The sequence below is a fragment of the Aythya ferina genome (assembly GCF_964211825.1).
Source record: "Aythya ferina genome assembly, chromosome: 13".
Classification (NCBI taxonomy): domain Eukaryota; kingdom Metazoa; phylum Chordata; class Aves; order Anseriformes; family Anatidae; genus Aythya; species Aythya ferina.
Window position 1 is genome coordinate 7336076 of NC_140311.1, and position 23847 is coordinate 7359922.

The 23847-nt window shown below is 38.4% G+C and overlaps 2 protein-coding genes across 5 annotated transcripts; both read right to left on the reverse strand.

Moving 5' to 3' along the window:
- Positions 1-103: 103 nt before the first annotated feature.
- On the reverse strand, positions 104-8757 carry VGLL1 (vestigial like family member 1). 4 transcript variants are annotated; one of them, XM_084534269.1, is made up of 7 exons: positions 8550-8735; positions 5772-5836; positions 4743-4972; positions 3966-4154; positions 3738-3852; positions 1672-1737; positions 104-825 (listed from the first exon to the last, which is right to left on the reverse strand). In XM_084534269.1, exons 3-7 carry the CDS (start codon positions 4951-4953, stop codon positions 810-812), a joined length of 597 nt encoding a protein of 198 aa, XP_084390395.1. In that variant the 5' UTR covers positions 4954-4972; positions 5772-5836; positions 8550-8735; the 3' UTR covers positions 104-809. The 4 variants fall into 4 exon arrangements, with proteins under 4 accessions (XP_084390395.1, XP_084390394.1, XP_084390393.1 ...); XM_084534268.1 differs by having other exon boundaries at positions 3966-4157; XM_084534267.1 differs by having other exon boundaries at positions 3738-4154; positions 8550-8757.
- Positions 8758-14457: 5700 nt separating this feature from the next.
- On the reverse strand, positions 14458-23763 carry HTATSF1 (HIV-1 Tat specific factor 1). The gene is made up of 9 exons (XM_084534089.1): positions 23482-23763; positions 20612-20816; positions 20232-20279; positions 19370-19524; positions 18077-18240; positions 16339-16438; positions 15975-16064; positions 15328-15465; positions 14458-14906 (listed from the first exon to the last, which is right to left on the reverse strand). Exons 1-9 carry the CDS (start codon positions 23668-23670, stop codon positions 14622-14624), a joined length of 1374 nt encoding a protein of 457 aa, XP_084390215.1. The 5' UTR covers positions 23671-23763; the 3' UTR covers positions 14458-14621.
- Between the last annotated feature and the right edge of the window lie 84 nt (positions 23764-23847).

The following is a 23847-nucleotide window of genomic DNA, read 5'->3' on the forward strand; positions in this document are numbered from 1 at the left end:
TGCAGTATAATTATTAAAAAAAAAAAATCACACAATTTATTTAGAAAAAAGTTCCTTTTTACCTGCAGAGAGGCTGGGAAAATAAAACATTCCCAGCTCCAGCTTTTTGCTCATAGTAGGATTTTAATCACATCCAATGATTTCTAGATTTCTTTCCAGATCTACAGTTAAATTATTGTTTTCCAGAAAATTATACATTATGAGGGCAAAACAGAGCCTTCATGCATAAGCTTATGTAGTTTCTGAAGAATGTCTCCGTGAATTGCATTTGTGGCCACAAATTATCATATTTATATTTTGGGAAGTGCAGTAATGTACTTCTCTGGTGGCCTGTGGTTGTCTTGAAGTCTTGCAAAGGGAGCCCACAGTCTAATACTATTTTAAACACTATGGAGATATCAAATCAAGATAAGAAGTTGCAGCAATGAATTTATATTAATTGCATCCCTCCAAGATAGAATTGTGCTTCTTATCAAGAATGAATAAAAAGTGCTGAAAGTCCTTTCAGAGAGGTTTAAGTGTAAAAAGCCGTAAGTAGACAACATTTCTTCACAACAAACAGTCTGTTAGGTTCAATACCTTCAATACCACAACCATCAGAAATTATTTACTGAATAGAGAAAGATTTTTCATTCCTAAAATAGTAAATAGTATGTGTATTCTTCCATCTGAAAGAAAAAGCATGGCATAGCTGCAGTTCATTTCTTCTTGATTCACAGTTGCAAATAATAAAAGTTCATGGCAAGAACTTTCTCTGTCAGAATAAAGTAGAAACGTCCTGTTGCTAGAAGTACAAATCCCGTCTTCTGTCATGAATCTGAATACCTGAAAGACATAGCATTATCAGGACTGTCAAACAGCATAGTCCATGCAAACCCTTAGGATGTTGTGCAAACAAAATTGCACCTTTTGGTCTTCTCTGATGCAAGAGGGCACTTACTAGAATAACCAGAATGACCCATCCAAGGTCTCCCCAAAACATTGCACATCAAAGAACCAGCATCAGGGTAACCTCCCAGATACAGGATACAGACCAAAGAACAACACAGAAGCCCAAATACTTTGGGAATAATTTTGTAGAACTACCCTCCTAGCAGTGTTGTAGGTTTGCTGGTGAAAAATGGACCAGAGCTAGCACACAGGTCAAACAGGGAGCTCAGCATGACCTGGATGCTTGAGATACAAAGCAAAGAGCAGCCTGCTGCAAAGCCACAAACTCCACAGCTACACCTCAACACCCCTAGAGACACACAACAAACATAAGTCCTACAGAAAGATGTAGCATAAACTGTGCCTCACCAGCAGGGAAGACAGTACATTTCTTCAGCTAAGATTATGACAAATCCACCGCCTTACATTTGGCATCTTTCTGGGATTTGAAACTTGGACAGGTAGTGAAAAATAGGCATGTTGTGAAGTGGCAGTCTGATGCTACAACAACAAAAACTAAGGTAGATGTGATTTTTCTAACTTCATCTCATTTTAACAGAATGTTTTCCCTCTTTCTGGTTAATGTAATTTTAGGAGGTAGTATCTCTGAGGGAAAGGCAAATTTTGAAATACAGTCTGGAAGTAAACAAAACCAGCTTTAATCCTTTGTGCATAAGAAAGGCAACTATCCTTTACAAGTGAGCATTAATTTTTTCCAAACCTGCTAGCTTCATTACTCACCTGCAGTGGCATGGCTTGCACTTGTACCGGGATTTTCTGAGCCCTGGTAAGAGTTTGCTTTCCTGTCTTAAAAGAAGAAAAGAAAAATACTGGAGATGAGCAGAGATTCAGCATAGAGCTAAAAGTAGGAAGCAGTTCCTAAAGAAACCTTGTGCTTTTGCAGCCCAGCCTATAGCACAGGTGCTGGGGAGCTCTGTGCTGTCTGGCACAGAAATATACACTTCCATAAATATAAATATCAGCTGTTCTTAAACATGACACAGCGCAATGAGGAGTATATCTAACAGAGCCAAGAAACAGGGACTCTGACAGCCAGACTAGATGCATACATCCAAGGAACTTGCCAAAGGCTCCCTGTGAGCACAGGCCAGTTGCTTATCTATTCTTTTTGGTTTGCTCGATAAGCACATGTACAGCGTTACACAGGTGGTGTTATGAGGCTCCCCAAACATTCAGAAAGGCCTTGCGAACATGCCTAAAGAAAATACATTAATTGCAGGTGGTTGTGGGACATCAGGCAGTTTCATTTCCTTTCTTTTAATTTTTCACTCAATTCCTTTCTGAAACATTGAACTCAAGTTGACTGTTGTTAGTGTTATTTCCCCTTATTGACCCGAGTTTCATGAAACATCTCTTTTTTTTTTTTTTTTTTTTTTTTTTTGGAGGAGTCAGTTCCTCAGGCTCGAAAACCTTGGTAGGCTCACATTGCCCCCTTGGGGAAGAGAGCACCTACCCGTGTTCTTAAATGAAGTCCTAGAAACCCAGACAGTGTCTTTAAAGCAATTAGACTGTCCCTTAATAGCTGAAAAAAGTCTAGTATGCATGCCTGTGAAACACATACGTATAGTTTCAGCTAAATCTATATAGGTACCTATCATGAGCAGAAAATTTGCATTTTCCATGCATGGGTAGGCATGCATTAGGCACTCTAGTAGGAATAAGTTAGCAACACAACTACAGCTGGGGTCCTTATAACAACAAAGCTTTGGTGTAGCCTCAAAAGAGGAGCTGCGGACCAGACCACATGCAGATATAAACAATACTTTTAGCTCATGTCCTGCCAAATTCCTGCTGATGCAGATTAGAAACTGGGTAACCAGTAGGTGTTTTGCAGCTGGTTATTTTTCAAAACCAAAGGCTCGTGATCACTTCTTCACACGGCTGGTCCTTTTTATCTAGAAGCACCAGGTAGCACGTGCTGTTTTTTTCTAGCAGACTCCCTAAACAATTTCACAACCCACTTTCTGGGAAGCCAGTGCCAAGCTGCCATCCGTGAACGCCCAGGAGCAGCAATGCAGCTGTACCTTAGCTGAGCACCCAGGCTCCAGCCAGGAAGCTTGGTCACAGAAAACTTCTCAAATGCAGAAATTATTCACAAGAGAGCAATGCCATTCAGCAGCCCCAGGTGCTGTAGGTACGTAAGCGCCTAGGAAATGGACTTTAGTCCTGATGCACATCAGGATTGTGATTCCTATTAATTGTTAATAATAAATAAAACAATCTTTGCAACTCTGGTGTGAACTGCTTTAGGATTGGAAACTCTACTGCAGAGAGCAGTCTTAGCCTTTCTCTCTCTCACACACACACAGGGCAGCACAGCTTCATGGAAGAGAGCCATTAGCCATGAGGTGAGGCAAGGCTGGCCCACCAGCCCCCCTGCCCACATCCTTCCAGCTGCAGATTGAGACTAGGGAAGGGAGAGAAACACCCAGCCTTTCTGATAAGGGCTGCAATTTCACATCTCGTGTTCACAGCATCATTAATGCCACAAGTAGTAAGTTAGTTGCTCAGGGCTCTTACCTAGGCACCCCTTTCTAATAATATGGGAGCATCAGTGCCACCATGCCTGTTACCTACAGGCTAGAGATCTTGATAGCATATGGGTAATATCTATATTCATTTAAGTGAAGTGCCACAGTACTCAGCAATGGTTATCTACTGAAAACTATTTCTATGAGCCAGGCTGAAGAAGTCTCAGATTTTAGCAGTTTTGGGGCAGACTGTGTTATTTTGTCTCTTTGCATAAGTTGCCATCAAAGAATAAAGCGATAGTATTATTTCCTTACCTCCCCCAGGAACTGAACTTTGACTTATATTTTGTAATCCAGTAGGTCCAGTCATACAAGCAGGACTTGAGTGTTGCTTCATGGTACATTCTTGCATGGATGTTAGGCACCTTTCCTGTTGCAGAAGACCAAGAAGAGAACCGTATTTCCTGTCAGAGATCGGTTCATCTACCACGTGCAGGTCAGGCAAGGCATGATGATACACCGAACTGGTAAGAGCGGGAGTACCGATCGAAGGGAAGGGCCACAGATCTGCAGGTTGAGTTGGATGACTCCGCAGAGCTGATGGCTGGTACTGGCCTGCCATACCAGCAGCAGAAAAATTCAGACCAGAGTTTGACATGCTTGTAGCAGAAGATGAAGGATATGGTTTGGAGCAATGTGAAGAGAAATTCCATTGATGGGGAGACATGCTATCTACTTAAAAAGAGAAAGAAAGCATCTGAAGTCTCATCAATTCCTGCTTTTTTTCCCCCCCCAAGGCAAATTCCAACGTATTTCTAAGGAAACACTCCTAGACTGCATATTCATTTTTACTGAAATTATATATTCAGTTTTAGTGCTGCCTATCTTAAAAATTAATAATAAATTAATACCAAAAGCAGGCTAAATCACCACCACTTATGCTTTCAAATTAATATTATACATTTTTTTTTATTACAGGCCATTGGCATAGACCAAGTTTTAACACTTGCAAGCTTAGACAAATCTCTTTTTGCAAAAGACAACAAATTAAGCCATAACGCACTTACTGCATCTGACAGTGACAGAAGCTGGAAAATGAGGACCTGGTCTTGCCAGCAAGCCCGTGCAGAGTTTGGGAAGTATCCCAGCAAAGAGAGGGATTTATCCAGGAAGTCTCTGCTCCATAAACCAGTGCTTTCAAAGCATGATTTTGCTGCTATTTGCACACAGTTCCAAACTATTCATCGACAAGGTATGCATGAGAAAACACAGCACATTGCATCTTATATTTCTTAGTGAGAGCTAGTCACCCCGGCTCACCGTTCTTCAGGACAACAGTCTCGCTCTTGTGCTTCATGCTCAGGTCTTGTGGGTTCTTGGCACCGCTTAGAGCTCTAGAAAAATGTTCATCTACCACGCTGTTAATATCCCCTTGGAAATATGTAAACACGACACTCTGAGACCCCCATTCTGTTTTCACGGGTTCTTTGCTTTTACATGGCTTTGGAGAGAGCTTCCTTGTTTCCTCCATTTTCAATAACGAGCAGCTCCTGCCAAAAAAAATAGAGTGGTACAAGAAGTACTATTCAACTTACATCACACAGCCAGCATGAGCCCATCTTCCTCCTGAAACTGGTAGTGCCAGAAGAACTGCTGCTGGTAAAATGAGATCCTTTATCTGGGTTTCTGCCCTTGTCACTCACCTTTTCTTTCTGATTTCCTTAATATATCCTCCTAATGCAAAATACTTCAGGAACATAACAAAAGGAGAAATCTTTTATTAAATATGCATTACTTTTTTCAGAATCATGATGGAATTGCATTTGTCCCAATCAGATAAATTGAGTTATACTTATCTAACTCACTCAAAACGGCATCTTTTGCTGCTGAACTTTATGTTTGATATCACTATGCAATATATAACGTTATTAAGGGATAGTGCATCTTGAAAGCAGTAAATGGACCTAGTGGGTATCAGCATCGTATGAGTTACTGGTTAATGCCATAGCACAGGCTCTGTTGCAGAATAAAATGGACACTTCTGTCCACCAGCTGCTGTTTCTCACCCTGCCTTCATCTTTATAACCCTGGGCCTAGAATATGGTACTGTGCAAAAATACCCTGAGGATGGAACGATACTAAAGGAACTGTAGCACTCCAACAAGTAAATTAGACAAAATACAGAGGTGGCAGTAGCTGTGGATGACATTCAGGATGAGTGTATCAAAATGCTTTATTCAATTCTGTTTTCTGCATTGTTCAAAAAGTATATTGATAAAGTGAAAAAAAATAAAAAAGAAAAAAGACTAATTGAAGCTTAAAATAATAAATTAAAATAAGGGAAAGTACCTTGATGACTTGTCAGCGCACACCTCCACAAGGAAAAGATTTTTGTGAGTAGTTGTTTGCTTCACCTGTTAGACAGACAGACACACTCAACTTCAAATTAAAATAAAAAAAAGCCTTTTAAAACTTATTTACTATATATTTTTTTTGGGGGGGGTGGGGAACAACTTACCTAGAAAGGCAGTGGGTCTGACAGTTGCTTTAAGCTTTGGTAGCAAGACTGATAAAATATGCTGTAGCTCAACCAGAAATTAAGGATTTAAGGCAGAAATTACTCTAAAATCGTTTGCAGGAAGTCAACAGAAGACTGTAAGACTCCTTTTTGTTCTCCTTAAAATCTTTGCTGCCAGATATGGTAAGAGTAGGGCAAGGAACATCTCCGCTTGCACTGGGAAAACCTCGTTTTTATGCATTTGTGCAGTTTCTGGCCGCAGGGGAGCTAGTTCTATAGCCAGACCTCGCAAATTCTGCTGTAATCAAAATCATATTTAGCAGTGCTCATACTATGAATGCAGTGAGAAATGCCTGCTGTTTCTATTCAGTTTTTCAGTCCCACTGTCAGCTCATCACATGGCATAGTATAATTGATTGACCTTGGTAGCAATAAGGAGGCTGCTATTTTTCAGACACCAGGGAAACCTTTGGTCAATCATGCAAAACCTAAAGAATCATAGGATTTGTGTTTCAATCCACCTAACCCTGCAATGGGAAGCATTGATTAGCCCAATCCTATATATTTATGATATTTCTTTTCTAATAAACCCTCTCAATCCTCAGAGGTTTCCCAACAAACATTGGGTTCATCTGTGTGTCTGAAGTATCTGCAATGGCTGTCTCCAATTGTTTGTATTTTTTACACATGAAAAGACCATTCAGGCTGCAAAGTCAAGTACTCAGACATTAGGAAATGTGGGATTAACATTATCCAGCCATAATCCACCCCCCTTTTCATGACTAATCCTTACAATCCAATCCTTAATTATATATGTCATTTTAATCTAGTCACCCAACCCCCAAAGCTGAGGGGGAGCCTATTTCTTCCCCTTATCCTCTTTTTTTTTTCTCTCTCCACTGCCCCCTCCCCAGACATTTAAACTCTCCCAACTCCTGCACTCCCTTCATCTATAGAATTCTCATCCACATTTACCGTTCGCTTTCACATCTGGTTTTGGGTGTTAACTCTTCCTCCCCCCTATACTCTGTTCAGTTCTCCCCCTCATCATGGTCCCTCCCACAGCTAGCCTTAATCCCCTCTCAACAGCTACCAATTTGTGTTAAAACTCAAGAGTTCCTCAGTCCTCATTTTAGGATTTCAGCTGCTTTGCCTTTCCTGCATCCTTTCCCCAGCACCAGCCTCCAGTCCACCTGGACACAGTGGTGAGGATGGGACACACACAGGTTGGGTACCAGTTAGGAAATGCAAGGAAATACTCCATAACAGTTATCTGATCAGGAAGACAATCTTTCAGAAATTTTAATACTGACCGAACTTTCCCAAATGCAGTGAAGTTAAGCCAAAAACGTTCCTCCTGATTTACAGCTACCTTCCCAAGGCATATGAGGGGAACAGGAACTAGCACACCTCAGCCAAACAACTAGTTTAAGCACAAGGACAGGCACTACTTTTCTTCAGCCTTGTTTTAGAAAGCAGCACACTATTTAGCTTATGAAACTTTCTGGTTGCTCAGCTGGAGGCTGATGCTTGCCATGGAAAATTCCAACCCGAGCGGTGAAAGTTTGGCAAAGTCATCAGCAACCATATGGCTCGAGAGAGGGTTGGGAAAGATCAGATGATCTCGACAGCAAGCTCCAAACCAGCTCCTCTTACACTGCTCCAACTACACATCAGCATACAATTTACAAGGCATTAGCTGTGGCCCAGAGGACCATTTCTCTTGTTCCTCACGCACTGCAAGCCAGCCATTGTGTCTTTATACCACTTTATTAACATGTTTAAGTTGCTCATGACATTAATTGTAAGCTCCTTTGGCACCATTTATTGGCACGTAGCAGCTGTTAACGCTTGTGTGAACTGAGACGACAGTACAGTTACAACACTAGGAAAAAAAATAGGCTGATAAAAGAAATAAATCACCAGTCTTGCTTTCACGTTCCTCTTAAAAATCTTCTGGGTTTTCTAACAAATAGTCATACGAATGCTGGATATAACCTGTTTCCTCAGTCCTCTCAGGGCACATGGAGTCCAATGACATGAGAGTCAGGACTTAGGTTTTGGAGCACTGTGGTCTCCATTACCTGAACATCTCGCTCTTCTATCTTCTGGCAGGAAGACTGGAAAAAAGGCAGAACTCCTTCCAGTCTGCTTGCCACAGACTGCTGCCAAAATATAGTAGAAGTGGAGCTCAGGATGAACAGCCTCAGCTAGCCTTATGTTGCTCTCAGAATGAGCGGATTATGGCAAAACAGTGCAAGTAATTGTCTAAGTTATTCACTCTTCAGCAGACAAGGCTACATGGTAAACAGGCTTAAGAGATGTGGTTGTTGACTGCTCACCGCAAGTGACAACACTTTGTTTCTCACATTCCCAGCCCGTGTCTGTGCTGCTGATTTCCCATCACTATAGCTTCAGATAGGGAACTCTTTGCTATTTCGCACTGCCTGAATCAGTCTTAAAAATAAAAACAAAAAAAATTCCCACTTTCCAAGTGCTGAGCAATAATTCAGCAAGCAAACATTCTCCTTCATTAAGTGTCTTTCAAATAAAGGGGCATTTGAGAAAGCCAGTGAACATGCATTGAAGTTATCATTAAATTCTCATACCTTAACTCACTGTCACAAGCTCTGGCACACCGGTAAGATTTTCTCCTTGCGGGGTGGTCATACTGTGTCCAGCAGCTTGCGATCCTTCCCCTGTACAGCTATATACACAGGCAGCGACTGCAGGAGGAGACAAGCAACGTTCATGAACTCCCTACATGCTTTCTAGCCTCTAGCTGTGACTGAACTAGGCGTTTCCCTCAGCCTATCTACTAAGAATGCATGAAATGCACTCCAACAAGTCAACCAGGTTAGGAGGTTTCAGGAATGAGGAAAATAGGATTGTAAGCAGGGCTTTTTTCATGACAATGTACACAATCAAGACGACAGTGTCTGGACCTCAGAAGAGTTTAGAATAAAGTGATAAACAAGTTATAGTAAAGAGCCAAGCTGCTTGCTTGGCCAGGGTCAGAAAGGACTTTCCTGTTACAGGTTATATCACATTCAGCATTAAGTGTTTCACTAGAAATGTCTGCAAGGAGATCATCCATCTCCATTCCAGATAAACTGGCTAACCATTTGTGGTTTATTTATTTATGGATCTCTTTAAATGACTACAGAAATCTTCAGAAAATGAAAATATCAATCTTGTTCTGTAAGTGCTGTAGCAAGAAACCAGTGGGTTTGTTCCGTCTTTTGTTTTCATGGTAGGTTTACCAAAATTACCAAATTGCTGCCATTCCAAAAATGTTGCATCAAGGTCAAATTCACCAGTGTCAGCTAGAAAAATACACTGGTGAACTAGTCACCAGACTGGTGACAATACCTTCTCTCTTTCATTCAGTGGCTTAAGAGTTTGTTTACTCACCTAGGCAGAAAGTAGGGCAGCACAAGACAATTCCCTCTGTAGAAACACAGCACAGAACGGATTCATACATCTCCCAGAACAAGTTAACTATCAGCCAGTAAGATTTTCCAGGACTGTGCTTAAGTCTTTTGGTTGACACACTCTTCACGTAAACAAATTTCAACCACGAGACAGGCTGGATTTCCAGTGCATCAGCAGGGCCAGTGCCCTCAACACCTGAATCACTCTTGGATCCACCTTTCTAAATTCAGTTTTATATTGCAGAGATCATTTCTGCTAAAGCTTTTTTAGACGTTGCTCATGAACTTCCTCTGAGGTTTGTAGTTAAAGCATAGTGGTGTTAGGCGGCATCAATTTATAGCCCCTCAGCAAACACCCTGAAAAATGGTCATGTAAAAATGAGATTGCTATCCCTGTTTCTTTCCAGTGTATGAACCGAGACAACAGATTACCAGTGTGTTTGGTTTTAGCATTCAGAATGTCAAGCTTTCAACAAAATAACAGTTTTGATTTGTGATAATAATTAAAATAAATCTGGTTGTCCTAACTTGGGGTGGGAGGGAGGTCAGGACATGACCATGGACATACACACCAGAAAAAAAAATATCTCAATTACAGCTCTGTGGTTTCTGCAGTTATTCCTCCTGATCATTCTATCTTCAAGCAAGGTCCATAATGCACCAAACCAGGATGAAGTCTGGGGCAAAACCCACAAAGAAGGAAGAAAAAATGTGACCCAGTGTAAGCACTAGCAACTCTAGCAACATCTATACTTGACTCCAGTTCAAAAGCTCTGGCATGTTAACACACATGCTTTATGAACTGAAATCACTGCCCACCAAATGATACGGTACTTTTTTACCAAGGAAAAAACAAAAGAAATACATTCTCTCAGAACTCATAAGGAAAGACTTTTTGTTCACGAGTTTGTTTATTAAAAAGGTAGTATAAAACACAACCCCTTTAAGAAACAAAATTGAAGACAAATCAAGGGATTTTCAGATGCTTTCACAGGTCTAGAAATTATTCAAATATTTTGAAATGACTTTTTTCTAGAAGGTAACTGAAGATGATCAATTTAACTTATCAAAAGAAAATAACCTGTCAGAAAAATTCCATGTCAACTTAGTGAATTTTAATCTAACAATATACTTTGATATTACAGAATGAGCAAAAAAACCAAAAACAATCTGCTGCAAAAGATTCCATACTCCTCTAAATATTTTACAGAGTATCATGACAGTAAGACTTCAAGCCCTGTATAATGAGCACTGAAATACACACAAGCCAAATCAACACAAGTACACAACTTACATAGTTATATTGCAGTATGTTTCCTCAAATCAGAGATTTAAAAATCCAATTAAAATCTATAGGTATCTTATCCCCCTCCCCCTTTTTATTTTTTCTTTTAAAGAATTGTTAGGTTATACAGTTCAAGAATTCAGGGTAATGATACTGATTTTTACTGGAAAGTTTAAAGGCAAGTCTGGGTTTCTATGAAGCATCCAATACCTTTAAGTGAATTAAGCTAAATAAACTTGAAATTATGACTAGATTAACCTTAACTGAATAATGACTAGGACATGGTTTAGTTAAAATGCACTGCATTTAACATACTAATGATTTTAAATGAATTGCAATCCCTATACAAAGTGTAAGTTGTATGAAGGACTGAAATTCAATTAAAAAAAGTAATAAAAAAAGTCAGCAGGAGAAACAGGTAAATATTTTGATGCAAAATGAAACTAACTCTCTTTACAGCTGCATATGCACATTCGAGAACCTGTTGCAACTTCCATGCCTGTTCTTTTGGGGCTTTTTGTTTCTAGACGTCTACCTTGGCCACGCTCCTCAAACACAATCTCTGATGAACACTTTTAATTCCATACAATTACCTTGCCAGCAAACCACTAAATAGTGTTTTGATTGTAAAGCAAACCACAATATGTCTTGAATCTAAGCAACTGATTTTGTACTACATGGTTAGGAAAGTGATCACCTATGCTGAATTACATGGCAGTAACCATTAGTTGATATTCTTTCCCCGTTGTTAGATTTAAATTTGCTTCACATCGAATTTGTCACACCATGCGAATTAGCAGAAACGTGTTTAGTCCAAAACTGAGCAACAATTATCCACAAAGTGTTTCAACCTGCTGCTAGTTATTGTTTTCATAAAATATTGAGAGGAAGAGACAACTTTTCTTAAGATGAACGTCTCCCTAAAAGGCTAGGGATGAAGAAACATGCAGTACACTGGAACAGAACCCAAGGGCAATTAGAAACTGAGCAAGAAGTTTGATTTTGTTGCTATTGATGAGCAAAACAGATTATAAAGTCAACCCTGCATTCTCAGGAAAGATCCATTTTAGTGATTTTTTTATTTACGAAAAAAAATACAGTGAGAACTGGATTGGGGTTTTAACCCTTTACTAATCTATTTATGATAGTGCTCAGAGAAAAAATTAAAAGCAACTCAGCTTGTTCAGCTTCCAATTAGTTAAAATTTGGTACTAAACAATATTGCTCTACACCATGAAAATTTTTATAATCTTACTTTAAAAATAGTAATTTTAACTTTTGTGAAAAATGTAATTTATGTTCAGATTAATTTATAAAAGCTTGCATCATTTAGAAAAGGAAATCAGAAGAATTCGGTCTCAATGCTGAAAAGAAAGTCATGGCTGCATTAACCTCTCCATAAGCCATTAAACTATTCATTGAATTACCAAGGCATTTATAAAAATACATTTTTACATTTTACTAGGGAATAACAGAGGTAGACAAAAAGAAAATACCAGTTTGAGTGTAACGTCACTTCAGAACAACATTTTTGTGGAAAAACAGCTTTTATTTCCTTAAGAATCCTAGTTAATAGGAAAGCCAGTAAAGCATTTAGTCTCAGTCTTTGTCAGTGCTCTACTTCAGCATGAAGCCTAGAGGAAAAGGTGAAGCAACTAACATCACATTTTACTTTTGAAACAAGCCAATCAAATTTGTACATCAACCAGAGAGAGGAAGATGACTGCACAAGCAATGATTCTTTATTTTTCAAAAGTCTTTTTTCAAACACTAATACTAACCTTATTTTTCATATTTGATACCATGATAAGGCTTCATAGAACTGTACAATATTTATAACATTTGTCAAATAACTTCCTTATATCAATAGCAATTCCACTGTAAAACAGGTGATTTAACTGTGTAGAGCGTTGCATGACCAGGCTCTCTTAAAAAAAAAAAAAAAGCTAACAGAACACAATAGTTTAACAGATCTAAAACTTTGAGTCTAGAAGCTGGAAGAAAAAAAGAGCACTGAAAGCAGTACTCACCACATTAATTTACATTCTTTCTGTGCCAAAGCTCTTTCTGTGCCCTCAGAGGTCTGTGGTGTTGTTTACCAATAAAAATCCCAGGCTGAACAAACAACCCAGAGATGTAATCTGAATATGCCACCACATGCAGCTACATACCAAGCAGTATTTCAGATTCCCTGAACTGTTCAAACACTTGCTTTGCTTAAATGTACAATTCACACTCTTGTAAAGATGAGAAAGTGGTCTTAGACGGCAAGCGTTAAGAGTTCTCCTTTACAATACAGCTCATTAAAATTGGAATTTTGTCATGCCAAGTGAATTAGCCCCCAGAGTTTTAAACCTAGAATTCAAATATACTTGTTGTAAAACCATGTATTTTGTCACAAAAGGATGTAATTTGTAACCACAATGACAAGTGTTAACTTAGATGCTCTGGTTGCCATAACTACCCAAATATACTGATTACAAAAAAAAAAAAGAGTATGAGACAGACCACTAGAAAAAATATAGATGGCGATCTCAGAGCACAAAGTTTGAAAATACCAACTTTCAGAGTATTCTGAATACTTCAGGATTGAAATATACCCAAGAATTAGCATCTATGGTTTCTCACAATCCAATATGAATTAAAAAAAAATTAAAAGATCCTCCTTACAAACATGCACTAACAGCCATCCATATGAACAATGTGCTACGAATTTAGCACCAATATTATTAACAATTCCGTAAATCTTTACTCTTATATCCTTAGGTATCAAAATAATGGGATTACAAATGAAGAATGACCACGCCCAAAACAGCTCCCCCAGAGTTATTTTCAAAAGCCTGCTTATCTGAAGCTAGAATGTCTTCTAAATCTTTGTTCTGGGAAATATTTCTAAGAGAGCTAGCAATATATGGCTAGCTTTTGATTTTTTTCCCCCCATAGAAAAGAGTAATATTCTTTTAAAGCATGTGTTCAAGTATTCTAACATTTACACAACAAAATGTAGTTCAAGTTGCCAAAAGCCTTTAGGTTTTATGGAATACGGGAGATCTCCCCACTACCCATTGAAGGGCACATTAAGGCTAAACCAAAATGTTGAAGAGAACTCATACTCGCCATCCTAATTAAGTTAAACTAAAACCCTTATTCTAATACTAAAAAAAAAGTCAAACCATCAAAAGCATGTCTACTGCATACAGACCATAAGTTTAAGATCAGTCTTCTTTCATTATAGGCTAGAGTGTTTGCTCATGCATTTATAGTCTCCTTGACACAATTCCAGCCTCAAAAGAAGATCTAAACACCAATAAAGTTCTAAACAGGAGAATAAGAAAAATAATTTACTGAATGCTGTGATTTAACCATCTATCTTCACTCGGTTCTGTTATATTAGCTATAGAAATCTTGTTTGTTTTCTACTTAACTTTAAAATTTGCAACTTAATATTATTCTATCATTTGCTACTTGATGTATACCAACACATCCAATGCATTCACCCTATACATATCACAGCATCTGTTCCATAAAATGATCAAAAGTACTCAGGACAAGAGTAATTTTAAGGATGAGATACCAAGTTTTGAGGGCTACAGGAAAATTAATGGCAAAATCCACAAATCTTGTAATAGCTTTGCATTACTTAAGTTCTATTTAGTTACATAAACTTTAGTGTTGGAACATATTTTACATTTACGTAATGAAACACAGACAAGCATAGAGAGAACAAAAGCCTGATGAGTTCTGCTGTATTCTTGGCAACTTGAGTTACTTTACCTGAACAGCCAATTAATACAAACGTTTAGAACCTCATTAAATACTGCTTTTAATGAAAACTTCAAAGCACACAGTTGATGACATTCTAGTAATGCATATCATATGAACATTGTCTGCAGTCACTCTGAAGAAAGGGATAAACTCAAACATCACCCTAAAAACCATGCTTTCATAAAGCATTGAAAATGTTATGTATCTGCTTCAGCATCACTGCCTGCGAGGCTGCTGTCTGTGGATGGAGCACCATCTTCATTAATGCCCTCACCATTATTCTCCCTCTTATGGGCTTCATCATTTACATCCTCCTTAGATGTGTCATTAACTTTTGAAGGTTGTCTGCCTTCAGGCATTTTAACACTACTTGTTGCGGAATCTGAATCAGACGTAGTCTGCTGCTCCTTTGCATCAGGATCCTCTAGAAATGATCCCCACACCTTCAGCCTTTCTTCCCTTTCTCTTGCAGTCTCCTCCACCTATTAAAGATACATTTATACAAGTCACTACAATATCATACTTGTAGAGTGAACACATTTACACAGATAAAAGTTATATGAACATTTATATTGCAATAATACCTCAAGACTTCAATAGGACTTGTTTGACTGCAAACTGATAATATTTACATCCAGTAACCAATCCTCTATGTTTACATATCTAATACACAGTTTTTAACATGAAACAGGTCCTTTCTTTCTTTTTATTTCTTTTTCCTGAATTCAGTAATTAAGGATAATCCTGTCCTTCTGAAGGCATCCTAGCAGTTTTTGTGGAGAAGCAAGATAGGACAAGGGAGGAAATGGAGGGGTGTGGGAAGGGGGTCACCAAGCACTTCTCAAATGAATACATTTACAGTTCTGAGGGAGAATTTAGCGAAGTAGAACCATGAAAGACTACCTGATAATCTGTTACACCATCCCACGTTTCAGCACTGAGCTGACGGCCACCAAACCACCTTCCATTTAGAGTTAGTTTGCACAGATCAGCTTCTGTTGCTTCTTTAAAGGACACAGAAGCCACACCATCAGGATGTCGCTGTAAGGGGAGACAAGTTTATTTAATAGTATTCTAAATAGCATAACTATTCCATCATCTTATAGCTTGCCTTACAAAATCAGTCAGGATATAGCTCCATCCTGACAATACATAATCTTTTTTGAAAAATAAGTTGTAAGTTTACATGTTTTGTTCTACTGCTTAAGACTACTTTATATTTTTTTTGTCACACCGAGCAGAATTTTTGAACACAGAAAACAAAACATTTCAGCTAGTTTAGCTATAAAGAAATTTATTTACAGACTTCAGACTCGCGGCATGTATCCAAGTTCCTAAGAAGTTATGATTTTATCTTTACATAGGCTAAAGTAGACAAGCGATTCAAAATTAATTTCTGAAACAGCTAGTTTTAAAGTACTGAAAGATTAGGTCAGGTTTCCATCAAATAAATCCAAGAAAAGAAATGCTTCTCTCATATTTAAAGATTCCTATTTTGCACACTTCCAGACTACATCAGATCTACCAACACAACATGTAAAAATACCTACATCAAATATGAGAACCTTCTTTACTTGACCAAACTTCTCACACTCTGTCCGTAGATCTTCTCTGATCTCATTTAGCACTAAGGGATCCTCCTGCAATGCAATCACACAAACATTTTTTGCTTAACCACCAATGGAATACATCTGCCAATCTATTAGGAGTTCACATATCAAGTGTTACACTGTATTTTCAAAGCTGCATGGAGTTGACAGCCCTCACTTGAATAAATTTATTCAAAATAAACTACTTATTAAGGTTATTTTGTGCTAGCTTCTCCACTCTAACGGTTACTGTGGACTCTTGGCAGGAAGTTCAATGTTACCTATAATAGCATATAATCTATAGTAGCAAATTGCATCTTCCTACCTCAAAGTCCTTTGGGTGAAACATATTCCTGATAATAACGATGCGTTCATGTCGCATTCGAGCTGCACCATCTTTCTTCTCAGGCCTCCAATCCAGCTGTCTAATGAAATGAAGCAACAGTAAGAAGATATTGTTGCGGCTCTCTTCTGTTTCTACAAGTATTTGTTGAAAAAAAATCATTAATTTTTTATTTATTGCAATACATCAACTAAAATACATATTTTGACAGATTTAAATTACTCTTAAAAATGCAACCAAAATAAAATTAACATTTCTACTACAAAGTAATTGAGGTTTTCAAGTACTTAAATGCTCACAAATAAAAGCTACTTTAACAATTGAAGCATTTTTCTAAACAGTGAAAAAATCTTCCAAGTTTCAATTCCTCCCTCATCAATTTAGATTAACCAGCTGCTGCCAAATACAATAAAAGTGTCAATTCTAATAACCCTTCTAAATGAAGATTTATTTTGTAAAAGGAAATCCACTATTCCCTTTGGTAAAATTTTACTGCTTATGTTTATACAAACACGCAAGAACACCTCGGGTCTTACAAAGATTGCTACAAACACAGTGTACAGAGCCACTGCCACAAACTAGCAACGCAATTCAGGTTATCTGTCCTAGGACTTTGCTGTCTCATAAAAATGATACTTCTTGGAGAGAAGTCTACTTCATATCCTGTAACAAAATAAAAAGGGACAAATTCATTTACACTTCTAAATCTCAAAATCTTAGATTTAAGGGAAAAAAAAAATCTTGTTTAAATTCCTCTTTGTATCTGCTACTTCAGCCGAAGAAAGCCTGGATTCCCCATCAAGATAGTTTGAAAGTAAATTATGCTCTTCAACTCAAAAGGAACACCAACTGAAGTCAATTTGTATAAGACAGGTTAAAAACAGCTAAATGACTTAGAGAAAAGCACAATTTCTTATTCACACAAATTGACGTCAAATGCAATTTCATTATTTTCATGCGTGGTCACCCCCCTCCACACTAAAGACTTCTTAAAGCACTAGCAGTATATCTTTAAGGCAGATACATTTCAAGCTATTTTAACTCTTAGACTTTGATCCCTTCAGCTACAGCAAAGTATATCTGCATTATTATTTAAAATGTTTAGCAGAATGTTGCTTTCATTAAAATGAGAGTCCTATACAAACTTTTTCTTCTTTTTAATCTTCATCTTCCTCCAAAATGCAAAAAATCAATTATTAAAAGTTAAAAACAATATATGCATATATAATTAAAAAAACACAACACAATATCACATACCAAAAGGCAGATGTCTGGGGAAATCTACAGAGATATTTTGATATTTGCTTCTAAGAAAGACAGCATCTCTTGCCATTTGTAGAAAATAAAGTATGGTACAAACAGTACATAGACACCTAGGGTGTTACCACCTTATGCAAGTAAGCTTAAATATGACAGAATTCAGGCATTCTCACACACTGGGGGAAAAAGTCTTAACTCCCTCAAGTTGTAATATTTTCTTCTGTACCTGAAAGAAGATTACCTAGGGAGTGAAGATTCTTAATTTGGCAATTGTGAAGAAGTTCATTATGTCAACAGTTAACTTAGAAGCTCCTCCCCTCCAAACATGTATTATTTCCACTATTTCTCTCTCAGACTCTGGCTTTTGTGCAACTCTTAGCATTTCATCTAAAAGCAACATCTTACTAATAGCACTTAGAATTCAAGCAATATTCTACTGAAAGAAAAAAAGAATACGAACTTCTGCTGTTGAGATAATTTCTTCTTGTAGTCTTTACATTTCTTCTTCTTTTTGCTTGCATCATACTCCCCCTTCAGTTGGAACTTTGCAACTTCAACATGCAATTTATAGCCTCTAACTTCTGCCTCATCCAGAAGTCTCAAAGCAAGTTGAACTGATTCTCTCTATGTGAAGACAAAACAGAGTACAAGCTTTAAAAAACAGAAAAACAAAAAAAACAGTGCAGTCAAATTATTCCAGTAAGATTTGATTATTATTCTGCTACAAATTAATTCCCTGACACTCCCCAGCCATAAGGCTGGATCTCCTCTAAGTCTCGACTAAAAAAACTTCACTGAAACACACACGGTTGGCCATGTGTTTCTTTTATTACTATCAAAATAAAACCAGTATTTCTTTACCATTGTTTTAGCAGATTAATGCTCCCAAAAGCAATTGCTTACATATCAACCAAGTTGATCATAAAAACTAGTCTGCAATGCACAAGCTGGTGAACTTAAAGGAATAAAAAAAAAATCAGATGGTTGACTTATTTTCTGTTTTCTCCTAGAACAGCAGACAGTTAACACTCTTAAGCCATTTAAAAGTTTTTCCAAGAAGATCTTCAGAGGGGAGACTGTCTTTATACTTGTGTGCTAAGCAGCCCTAACTTCTAAAATTATAAAGCCAGAATACAGAATGCAAGACAGCTGAGTTAGTACTACCCGTTGCTTCATGAAGAGTTAAAGCAGATTGCACTAGTGTACACTAACTTGCCAAATGATCCGCAAGTGAAACACACGAAGGAAATACTACTGGAACACTAACTTTTATAGATTAACCAGTTTTAGCTGTTTTATTGAGAACAAGAACAGTTCTAAAATCAAAGTCTGAACTTAAAGCAGGTCTCAATTAAAAGCTATGAACACACAGCTACAGTATATGTTCCTTTCCATCAAATTATTTCTATGTTTTTGGCCACACAGAAGTGTATTTTTTTTCCTAAGTAAAATGTGAAGAGGTCTCCCGTTCCACACCATAATTGCTGGCACCTAAGACAGGAACCTTTTTAGACATCTTCGGCAGGTATTAATGGATATTTTCAGTAGGGGGGGGGGGGGGGACTGGATAAAGGAAAAACAAATGAGATACACAGACAGTGATTCCAGAGCTGCCCACATGTCTGCTTAAAACAGACACTCATGTTCTGAGCTATACTTCAGATACAGTAAGAATCTTCTTAACATGATTCTGAGGCAGTGGCCAAAAGGATCTTTACCAGAAAGGAATACCCCATTTCACTGCACCACTGACCTTTAGATAGCAACACAGGCCGTCTCCTTTAAGATTTCCTTCCTTATCTTTGTAAAGTTTGATTTTGTGTTCTTCTGTCTGAGGATCTCGCATAATGATACCACATTTTGACATGACTTGTACAAATTCATCTTTTGTAATGTCTGGTGGTAAACCTACAAAGTATGTTAAAACAGAAGGTTAGGTATGTTTAGTTGGTTCAATTATTTTTTTCGTATCTCACTAGAGCAGAAAAACCACAGTGTTTCTTAAAATGAAAGATAGGAAAATGTCTACATATAAAATAATAAATCACAGCCCTTGGAACTTTTTGTTATTACCTTTTAAATATTACTTCATACCAATATTTTGAGAACATTTTTACTTCTAAATAGGTTTAACATAGTGATATTGTTGTGCTCCCCAATATACAGACCTAGAGTATTCCTGTTACAGATAATACCAACCTTCCAAGTGCTCGCAGTGATCTACATGAATGCTGCTATCCTGACCAAGTTTTAAGTCCCACTACACCTCTAAGCAACATAGAAAAAGCCTTATGAACAACCATTTTCTCTACCCACAAATTCAGTAATTTTGCAACTGATAATTGCAAGTGATGCATACAAAACAAAGCATGTCAACTATAAACTTGTTCTCTTTAACCTATTCCTTACAAGTTTGCAGGGACTGGAGAATGTCCCTTAGATTACTTTTCTACATATGCAGTTATAAAGGTCACAAAGATGTTATGTGGACAGAAACAACGTTAAGTAGTTTGCAAATGGCAGACTAAAAATGCAATATTAGAAGTCAGTGAGACAAGTCCAATTCTCTTTTGCCACTTTTAGGTCAAAGTAGGTAAATAAATGCTTTTACTTACCAGTCACATAAACATTTGTGTTTCTGTCCTCTTCAACATGAAACCATCCTAAAAAATAGAATTTTAATCCAGTTACATCAATATATTAAACATGGGAGCACACACCAATGCACTTCTGACGTTCACATTCCATCAGATTTCTAAGAAGTTTTTGCTTATTCACAGGAAAACCTCTGACCACGCTTGAATTTGCTTATTTTCCACCTCGTATACAGTCCTAGAAAGATGCCTATGAAATATCACACAATTTAAAATTTGTTTTGGAAGCTTTCAGAACGATATATGCCTTTACTGTTCATGGTAACACTGAACAACTGACAGTTTCCACTTGGTACTATGCAGGTTGAGGCCTACATGGAAAGAAACACTTCATCACTTACCTGGCTCAAGCTTCCGTTTTTCTGATTTTTGCTTTGGATCTGTTTGTTTTGGTCCTTTCTCATTTGCCGATGGTTGTGTGTCTGATGTCTTAGAACTTACTGGTAGCTTGCTGTCAGTTGCTGTGCCAGAAGCAGATGAACTGTCTGTGTCATCTGCATGGAAGCCATAGTTAGCATGATACGTTGCCAGAAAATCTTCCGTTATCTGAAAAAGAAATTGGGAAAATTAAAACAAAGGTTCAAAGAACTACAAATCCAAACTGGTGTTTTAGTGTTAATGTTCTGCAAATGACCTTAATTAATGATGGTCATTTTCTAATACAGCACCATAGAAAATAACAGTACTTTAAAACTTAAAAAAAAAAAAAAAAAAAACTTTGTAAAAAGCCATACAGACAGCAAAAATTATTTCCTGACCTCAAGTAACATATTAATTTCACACAGTACATGAAGTGTTTTAAACAAACATTTCACAAGTTCTGCCTTTTTTTCATGCAAAGCTTTCTGCTTTCAATTTAAATGAGAACTGCCTGAAGGTCAGAAATGAAGAGCTCCTGACCACACTGAAGAGATAAAGTGACACTGAAGGTAAGCCAACAATTTATCCACAGATGATGAATGACGGACACTTGTAGGCATCTGCCTTTTCACAGAAACATTTTCAGAGATGAAATATATTTGTGGCGATAGACAATAAATATTGCACTTGAACAAAGTGATATTAACACGTTGTTTATGGCTGCATGTTGTACTTTATATTCTACTAATACATTCCATATGTTTTACTTTTTATTCTATGAACAATTAGGTTGCTCTTCTCTGGAGAGAGACAATATTTGCATAAAAGGTGATATTAGCTAGTTTCTATCTTTAGAGACTGAAAACAAACTACAAATTGCACCCAGTACTGTCAGCCAAGTGCATTTTAGTACTAGATACTAACATAACTTGCAAACGATAACATATCGTAGCTGATTTTACTACCATCACTGCACAAGAAAGTGCTTTCTTAAGTTACACACATTGAAATTATTCTTTCCCAAAGCTTAGTCTTAAGCTTTCACCTGTGCTGCATGTGCTTTATCTGCATTCAAAAGGGAACAAACTCCATTCCAGTATGCTATTGTAAGAATGACACAATGGACAGTAGCAAGAGACCATGATGCTCTCATACCTTCCATGGTGATTTGAAGCTCAATATTTCAACTCTAAACTTCTATTTTTGACAAATCAAATCAGCTATGCAGAGTTGACAGAGACAGGCTTGCCATGGAGCATAAGTGGCTGCTCTTACAGACATGGCATGACGTTAACGCCAAAAATAATGAAGAATAAAACAAACTCTGAAGAAAAAAAAGCTCTGAGATCCAATAACATTTAGTATGTTTGACACTAGCAATCTTAGCAAGTCCACAGTTTAACAGTTGATGGAATCAAGAGAATTAAAAAGCTTCTACACTTTCTGGTGAACATTATTGTCATTAGGTTCTCTGACAAAAACAAGTAACTTAGTGATTAAACCTCCTATAACTAGCCACCATTCTCTAACAATATCATTTTCAACTTCACAGGAACCCTTTTATTATATAAAGTTGAATTTATTCTTAGCATATGACCTACTACAGACTGTCAAATTCTACCAGTCAAGATCAAAGATTTTACTTCCGATATATGTGATCAGAGCACCATTTCTACCATGACAACTACATAATTTTTTAAACACCTCTGTACAAGCATTAAGGAATGCATGCAAGCATAAGGGCTTTTACTGGAATTTAAGTGACTCCATACTTGCATGGAAAACAAATACCCACAGAGTTCCTTGATCAGGACTTCAAACTAGTTCTGGTGGCAGACATCATGGACAAGTAGTAAAATTTACCTCCACACCCACTGTTGTACAGTTTGGTTCACTTAACCTTATAGGAAAGGAAACACAATACTTCAGGACATGCTAGCATATAATTAACTACTAATTACTCTGAAGTGGAAAGGAATCAATTAACCAAATGAAACACAGATACTCCAGGCTTACAGAAGAAAATCCCACGTGTTTTTTCCTAGTAAGCAAGGAAAGCAGATGAATTCAACGTGTGATTTTGTTCTTCATGGCTATAAAATGGTGGCATCTATTGATATGGTACCTTTGAACAAAAAGTCGTTAAACAATACACAAAGTTGCAATCACTTTTATTAAGTATTTGAACATCTTCAAATTTTTGAACAGTAAGGAACACTGGGAATGGAAGAACAGTTTTTAAAAAAAAAAAACTTCTGTGTTTACTGGATACAGCAACCCGCAGGGAGCCAGGAATATTCAGTTCTCTGTTCTGCTTTGTGAGCCTGGATTTTGCACATGGTTTTAGCCCTCTGTGAGCCATCTGCTGCACGGACACCTTACTAGGACTACGAGATACAAACCTGGCTTCATTCTCACACAGATTCTCTGAACTGCAGTGAATGCATGGCCACAAACACGAACTGGCACAACAGATTTCCCTGATAAATGGTGTAAAGCACCTTCATAGCTGTAAGCGAAGTAGCAGCCCCTCACTGTTGTATGGCAGCACGAGTATTTACATGCAGATCACCAGGCTGGTTCACCACGTGAAGCTGGTGAGAGGCGGCATCGGTTTCACCTTTTCTATTTAAAATACTCGAAGGAAACACCGCAGAACGAGCGTTTCCCACCTACACCTCACCTGCACCTCACGTACGCTGCGTTTCGACGCACAAAAACCCCAGGAAAGGGTGGCAAGACGTGGTTGGGAGCGCTGGGCACACGAGCCAGGCACTCCCCCCACCTCTCCGGGCCCTCTCCGGGCCCTCCCCGCCCCCTGCCCGTGCCGTGCCCGCCCGGCCCGCAGCACCTTGGGGAACCAGGCCTTCTTCTCGCGGTCCCACTCGTAGGCCGCGCCGTCGGCCGGGTCCACGTAGGTGAAGGGGTCGGGGGCGGCCTCGCCCTCGCCCTCTCCCTCGCCGCCGCCGCGCTCGGCGTCGTACTGCTGCTGGAGCTGCAGCTGCCGGTAGAACTCCTCGTTGCCGTCCTCGCCGCTCATCCTGAACCGCGACGGGACTGGGGGAGGAACGGAGGAGGCGTGAGGGGGGAGGCGCGCACCGGCAGAGGCCCGCCGCCGACCGAGCGGCCTGAGGCAGCGCGCAGCGCAGAAGCGGAAGCGACCTCCCCGCCCGCCCCGCCTCAGCCAGTGAGGAGCGGGCTGGGCGGTCACGTGACG

Bases quoted from the DNA above. Each gene is read 5' to 3' on its own strand.
- VGLL1 (XM_084534266.1), bottom strand. From the start codon at position 4,953: ATGGAGGAAACAAGGAAGCTCTCTCCAAAGCCATGTAAAAGCAAAGAA. The intron at 1,738-3,737 runs GTAAGGAAATAA...TCTTCTTTTAAG, and splicing joins AAGTTCAGTTCCTGGGGGAG to ACAGGAAAGCAAACTCTTAC. The intron at 826-1,671 runs GTGAGTAATGAA...TATGTCTTTCAG, and splicing joins TGCAAGCCATGCCACTGCAG to GTATTCAGATTCATGACAGA.
- HTATSF1 (XM_084534089.1), bottom strand. From the start codon at position 23,670: ATGAGCGGCGAGGACGGCAACGAGGAGTTCTACCGGCAGCTGCAGCTC. The intron at 20,280-20,611 runs GTAAGTGATGAA...TCTATTTTTTAG, and splicing joins AAAACGGAAGCTTGAGCCAG to GATGGTTTCATGTTGAAGAG. The intron at 16,065-16,338 runs GTAGGAAGATGC...ATTGCATTGCAG, and splicing joins TTCACCCAAAGGACTTTGAG to GAGGATCCCTTAGTGCTAAA.